General features: G+C 45.7%; 1 protein-coding gene across 2 annotated transcripts; it reads right to left on the reverse strand.

Annotated features, from left to right (window-relative positions):
- Positions 1 to 3,187: 3,187 nt before the first annotated feature.
- On the reverse strand, positions 3,188 to 6,559 carry LOC138839654 (melanoma-associated antigen 10-like). 2 transcript variants are annotated; one of them, XM_070039222.1, is made up of 3 exons: positions 6,481 to 6,559; positions 5,147 to 5,237; positions 3,188 to 4,248 (listed from the first exon to the last, which is right to left on the reverse strand). In XM_070039222.1, the coding sequence occupies exon 3, from the start codon at positions 4,183 to 4,185 to the stop codon at positions 3,271 to 3,273; it is 915 nt and encodes a 304-aa protein (XP_069895323.1). In that variant the 5' UTR covers positions 4,186 to 4,248; positions 5,147 to 5,237; positions 6,481 to 6,559; the 3' UTR covers positions 3,188 to 3,270. The 2 variants fall into 2 exon arrangements, with proteins under 2 accessions (XP_069895323.1, XP_069895324.1); XM_070039223.1 differs by lacking the exon at positions 6,481 to 6,559 and having other exon boundaries at positions 5,137 to 5,157.
- Positions 6,560 to 6,772: the final 213 nt, after the last annotated feature.

A 6,772-nucleotide genomic window follows, 5' to 3' on the forward strand; every position in this document is an offset into this window, starting at 1 on the left:
CTGTAAAGGAGCCACACTGATCGGATCAAGTCTCCATACACTTTGACACAGAAGTGAAAGTGTGATCAATTAGGCCACTCTGTCCTTTAGTTTCCATGGCTATTGCAAGGAAATGTCCTTCTAATAATCTGAAAGTATAATATCCATGTCCTTTTATTCCTCCCTGCATCTTTTCCTAGACTCTCGGTATGATTCTACTTTCTCGCCATTTGTGTAAACCTACCCCAGTTTGTAAAATAGGAAAAAGAATAAGACTCATCATGGAAGTAAGGATAGGGTTGGGCTTCGTCCATACTCACTTCTGGGAGCCTTAATCATGCCTCCTGTCTCACCTGGCCTCCTTATAAGATCTTGCCCCCGTCTTCTGTTGAGGCAGGGCTCTTTCTACCAAACCCACATGCAGAAGTCAGGAATCAGCTGCCTGGTCACCCGACATGGACACTTTCAAGGCTTGCAGCAAGATTCAAGCTGGACTGGTCCAGGGGATCTTGGGGGTCACAGTGTTAGTCTGAGGATCTTTAAGGAGAATCGTTGATCTCTCTGTGGGGTGTAGGTAAGAGAAAGTTCTGGAGGGTGAGCAGAGGAGCCTGGAATACAGATGGATGGTTCTTAATTATTTCATCTGCACTTAAGTGTTCAGTTTTTTTTGTTTTTTTTGTTTTTTTGGTTTTCTTGGGGGGTCCGGCCGTGGGGCCTGAACTCTGGGCCTGGGCGCTGTCCCTCAGCTCTTCAGCTCAAGGCTAGCGCTCTACCACTTGAGCCACAGCGCCACTTCTGGCTTTTTTCTTTTTGCTTATGTGGTGCTGGGGAATCGAACCCAGGGCCTCATGCATGCAAGGCAAGCGCTCTACCACTGAGCCACCTTCCCAGCCCCAAGTGTTCAGTTTTGTACAAGGGATGTTCTTGAATGGAACACACTCATGCTCTAACAATGTCTTCCTTCAGCCTCAAGAGATATTGAGAACAGATTTGATCTAGGGTCCTTTAAAAGGAAAGCCAAAGGCATTTTAGAGATCTGTGTGGAAACAGAGTCTAAAAAGGGACGCATTGTCTCCTATGGACAGACTTCATGTAATCTATGTGAACCTATATTTTCACCTGGGTATGTGGTCAAGTGAGCACCTCCATAACTACCTCATCCACTGCTCCGGGTGAAAGTAATCTTGGAATTCATATTTGCTTGAGGTACTTGGATAGGCAAGGACCAGATACAGGATATTCATGAGTCTGAAAGTAGGAACAAGTTTCTACCCCATCAGTACTGGGTCCTGGAACACTGTTTGGCTTGCTGCCTTTACTCTTCATATAATAGGTGCCTCTCTGCTCAGCTGAGGCAGGGTCACTCTACTAAACCACTAATCTCTCTTAGAATCTGATGTAAAGTCACAAAGCAGCTGCCTGGTTTTCTTTCTCAGTGTCTCTCAAGGCTCACAGCAAGGGAGGGCCTAGCCCTGTACAGGTCATCTCAGTCCCTTCCTATACCCTCAACTTGAGCAGCAGCTGTTTGTGTCTGTGGCCTTCCTCTGCTAACTTCAAGAAGTGAGTTATGCTTGTGAGTGCTGGAGCTGCAGTGAAGGGCAGAGGCAGTCATTTCTAATGGTCTTTGATCCCAGTGCTTTCCACATGGGGATGTTGTTCATGTCACTCTTCTGTAGGACATAACAGAGGACCTGGAGCTCAGGAGAACAGGAAAGCAAAATGAACTGTCATAGAATTCAGGAAATTTTCCCCCATTAGAAGTCACTTTTCAACATGTGGCTGTGAAGAAAGTCCCAGAATGACAGATGCTAGAATTTAATCAAAACCCAGATCATTTTTTGTCTGCCAGCTGCTTCTCCAATTAAGTCACAATTCTAAGTTTTTAAATTTCTTTTAAACTGGGCTTACATATTCTATTTTCGTATATTCATGCATGGACTGCCCTTCTATAATGCTCAAAATTTAACATATCCTTGAGCCATCCCCTGCTGTGAGATGACCTCAATCAAGAGAGCCAGCTTCTTTTTCTGTTATGTTTTATTGGGAAGGGAGAAGATTCTGTACATAGGAGAAAAGATGCAACATTGGTCATTCTCAATTTGGCATCTTTCACTCAAGTTCCACCTATTATTCTGCAAATGATATAACTTCACATTTTCTTGTGTACAAGTCCTGAGCTTGAACTCAGGACCTGGGCACTGTGCCTGAACTTTTGTACTTGAGGCTCTACATTCATATTTCTGTGGTTAATGGGAGTTATGAGTCTCACAGATTTTCCTGCTGGGGCTGGCTTCAAACCTCCATCCCCCGATCTCAGCTAGGATTATAGGCATAAGCAACTGTTGCCCGGCAAAATTTCTTTTCTGTATTTTCAAATTTGTTATTGAAAATGTAATGTCGAGAAGGGTTACAGTTATGTGTATTAAGCAGATAAATAATACATTACATTTTAGAAAATGTCATCCCTTCTCATGCTATCTCCCAGTTTTTCCCTCCTGTTCCCACCCACAAGTTGTATAGTTCCGAAAACAGAGTGTCTTGTATGAGTACCATTGCTGCATTTGTTCCACCTTTCTCCCACCATACATGTGTCCCCATTATCATCCCAAAGATTAATAAACGCACAAAAGGAAAATAAAATAAAACAACAAAGAAATAATCCTACTGTTTCCATTTCCTGAGCTCATTTCCATCTATATTGCTTCATATGGCTGTGGCTGAAAGCCCTACCGAACTTTCTGTTGATTAAAGCCAGTCACAGATGGCTCACACCTGTAATCCTAGCTACACAGGAGGCTGACATCTGAGGATCCAGGCTCAAAGCCAGCCTTGGCAGGAAAGACCCTGAGACTACTATATCCAATAAACCACCAGAAAATCGGAATTGGTGCAATAGGTCAAGTGGTAGTGTGCTTGCCTTGAGCTGAAAAGCTGAGTGACAGTGCCCTGGCTGAGTTCAAGCCCCACAACAGACAAAAAAAAAAAAAAAGATATGACCAAGAGCAGATGCGAAAGTAATGGTTTGAAGAAGAAGGCAGTCTTTGTGTAGTGACCTTATCCTTAAGATGTACTTTCCCGTATAAATACATACATATCCAACCCAAAACAAGACAATCTATATGTCTTTTCTGTGTGTGTCACAGAGAAAAAGTTTGAGGCAAGGATTCACAGTGAGCTTTTCTATATTGTAATTTATTTCACTTGACATTTCAACCACTCCCAAGTAAATCGCTGGTTCACTGGGATGTTAAGGTGGAACCAATTTCCTAACTGAGTTCAAATGAGGAAGAGTCACTCTTTTATTAAAGAAGTGCTATCGCTGATATTTGCTCCCTCTTCTTCCTGTAAAGCTTCCTCATACAGTGTAGGGATGGAGCTTGGGTCAATCCCGCTGTACTTGGCCCAGTGTTCCAGAACTTTCCTTTGTGTGGTTTCTGCATAAGCCCTTGGGCCCCACCGGAACTCATAGGCAATGGGGTCGCTACCGGGCACCTGGTGATACTCCAGGTATTGCTCATATACAAAATCTTCCATAAGCAGCTTCCTAGGTATTCCAAAAATAACGTGTTCACTGTCAGGATACACTTCCATCTTATCCAGCACTTGCCAGATGGCTTCCTCAGTGGCACACCCCCCTTCCGTGAAGATGATGCACAGAACAATTATCAGCAGACCCGTCTTGGGCATGCCCTGCACATGGCTCAGAACACCATCGTAGGTGATACCTGCGGCTATAACAAGCACGTGGGTGTGGAAGACAGTGTCCACCTCCTTCACGTCAATACCGAACAGTAGCTGCATACAGATACAAGCTTTGTCTAAGATCACAGGGAAGTGAGGCCGGTAACCTCCCGTGATGCGACTCAGCATATCCACATCAGTAACAGGCTGGCATGAATTGTACTGACGTAACAGGTATCGCACCAATGCTAGGGCCTCTTTCTGCAGGGCATTCTGCAATATCTCATCATCGTCAGGGTGCACATCTTCCCTTTCCTGAATGTGGGGTTCTTGATCTTCCTCATTAGCTTCCCCAATGACCTCACTCAGGAGGAAAGTAACTGACACTTCAGCCAGAAATCGGAACAACAGAGTAGTGGGAGTGGTGTCCCTGGCCTCCTCCTCACCTACCAGGCCTATGGCCTGGCTTTGGGCCACAGGGCCTCTTTGTAGCTCAGAGGGAAGGGTCCTCTGAGTATAAGGCATCCTGGCTGTCGTTGGGGATAGCTAGTCAGAGGGTGGAGTGCAGCTCAATGATGACTCCTAGGCCTGTGGGAGAGAAAGCAGGGAAGCAGTTTCAGCTGACAATGTTCCTCTTGCCAGCAATTACTCCTCGTCTTTCCTTTCTTGCTTTAAGGCCACGTAGGTTCCTGTCCCCTTTTGTGTCTGTTGCCTGAAGTCTAACAGTGAGGGAACAATTCAACAAGGCACAAGATGCTGAGTGAATCTGAGTCTCTGTGCTGCTGGTGGGGTGTGTAGTGCTGAGCGCTGTGGAGTTGTGTTGGGGGTGAATAGATGGAGCATATGGTGCCATTTCATCATATGTATGTCAATCTTAAATTCTGACCCTAGCAGAGAATTATCTGCTGGATTACATGAGGGCAGTTCTTCAGACCAAGACTTGGCCTCCTAGACCCTGGAGTATGTACAGCAGGCAGTGAGTCAGACCTCTCTCTCCCTTGGGTTCCAGCATGCAAGGAAATCATGGGGCCTCCAGACTGGACAGTGACAGAGAGCTAGACTGCAAGGTCCCTAATGTTCTGCAATAGACAGCCTCTACTGACCTCACTCTAGGCACCCAAAGTTCCCCTGCAGATGTGTGGCCTGAGGCACGCTCTCACAAATGGGGTTGATGCCCTTATAATGGAAGAAAAGAAAAGGCAAGGACATCACAAGTAACCAGGGGAAACATAAAGGTGACCACATGCATTGTGGTCCATATTGCTGGAGGACTTTGTCAGTGTCCTTGTTAAATGTCAGGTTTGGAATTTCACTCTCAGGAACTAAGGCCACAATCCCAAAGCAAAAATCTTATTTCTGTGAGAAAACACAAAGATGTAAGGGGAGATGAATGCTCCTATGCTTTCTGGCTTTCCTCACAGGTAAAGGAGTGGAAGACTGTTAGTGATGTCCATGTGTATGAGTTGGGCTTTATACCTGTCCTCACCTTAACTCCACACAGCTTCTGAACACTGCCTCTTGCTGATCAGGTGCTTTTCACTGAATTTCTTCAGTGTAAGGACCCAGCCTCTTGATTCCTGGGAGACAGAAACATATAAGCACTTCATGTGAACACCCAGAAGAGATTTCCTAAGTCTGAAAGAGGGGGCAGGATGCAGGGCTTTTCTTTTGTGTGGGGTCTCTTGAAGTATTTATAGTCAATTTCACATGGTTGAGGCCTTTTCCCTCTGTTGATCTCCAGATGCATCTTGCAGACCAAGACTACATTTTCCTGCCATCCTGACAAAGCAGTGATGATTTTTCTTCCCCACAGTGCTGCCTGCAGCCACCCTGGGCTTACAATATAAGTAGTTTCCCTGCTTCTTGAAAAGGAGTTGTTGGTTTTCTCTAAGGGCTCTGTTGGGCAAAGGACATAGTCTTCAGACCAAGTTCCTCTCCTCCTGGAAATGAGCCTAAGAGGCTAAAGTGAGGTACCTTGAATCTAGGCATGCTGTTCTGGGCCTCCCCAGGATGATGAGGGAGTTGAGGTCTACTTCTGATGTGACCTGCCATATTCCTCTGTTCATACCTTCAATCCGGGCACAAGTCCCACACCTCTCACAATCTGGGGCTTTCACAAGTGTCACCACAACAGAAGGACATATGTTTTCGAGGCCAAACTCAGTTCCTGATGAGCCTACATCTTGAGACTTCAGTGAGCATCTAGATAATCCCTCTGTTATATTCAGTATATATCTGTGTACCTAATCCTTAACATTGGATGACCTAGAAAGGCAAGTATAATATCACTACACTAGTGAGACAGCACAGGGCCTCCCTGGACTGACAGCAGGGCACATTTCCTCTATGTCTCCCTTAAACTGGAGTCTAAGGGCCTTTCCTTAACAGTCTTGTCCCTGACTAGCCAAGGCTCTCATTTCCTTTATCACTGCATGGTAGAAGTGAAGGTCCCAGACACAAACCAAGGTTTTCTCAGTGTCCATTATGGTAGGAGGGAGTGAAAAAAGACTCCTGGCCTTCCCAGAGGCCCTTCGGAGCGTGGCCAAGAACAAGAGTGAATATTGATTTTTCAGGGACCTGCCAAATAGTATGAAGCTTTCTCTGCTTCCCCTCAGATATCCAAAGACCTCTTATATCCCAGACCCTAGACTAAAGCTGTTATTCTCACAGTATCTGGAGGGAGAACTTAAGGTTACTTGGGTCGGTGAGTGTTGAAGGCATACATGGTGGAGGAGTGCTCAACTGTCCTGATATTCCCCAGGGCTCAGGACTGAGAGTGTGAAAGAAGCGACGCTGTTGACTTATTTTATGATTTTCTACCTGATTCAGGGCTTTTGCCGATCAACTTCTCTCTCCTGGATGCGGCTTAGACCAACAGTCTCTCCTCAGCAAGTTAGTGTTCAAAACTGTCTCCATGGTCACAGGAATCTGAAGGGGAGGCTGGGGGAGGGGTGGAATGTTATGCAACAGCTGACACTGAGGTTACTCCTTCACACTTCATAGTGGGATTTCCTCTGTTCACCTTGTAGACATCTCTCCCACCGGAACCTCTCAGAGTCTGAATCCCTCCTAAGAAGTGCACACTGAGCTGCTCAACAGCTACTCATAACTG

The sequence above is a fragment of the Dipodomys merriami genome, unplaced genomic scaffold (assembly GCF_024711535.1).
Source record: "Dipodomys merriami isolate MVZ:Mamm:240054 unplaced genomic scaffold, mDipMer1.0.p SCAF_3, whole genome shotgun sequence".
Classification (NCBI taxonomy): Eukaryota; Metazoa; Chordata; class Mammalia; order Rodentia; family Heteromyidae; genus Dipodomys; species Dipodomys merriami.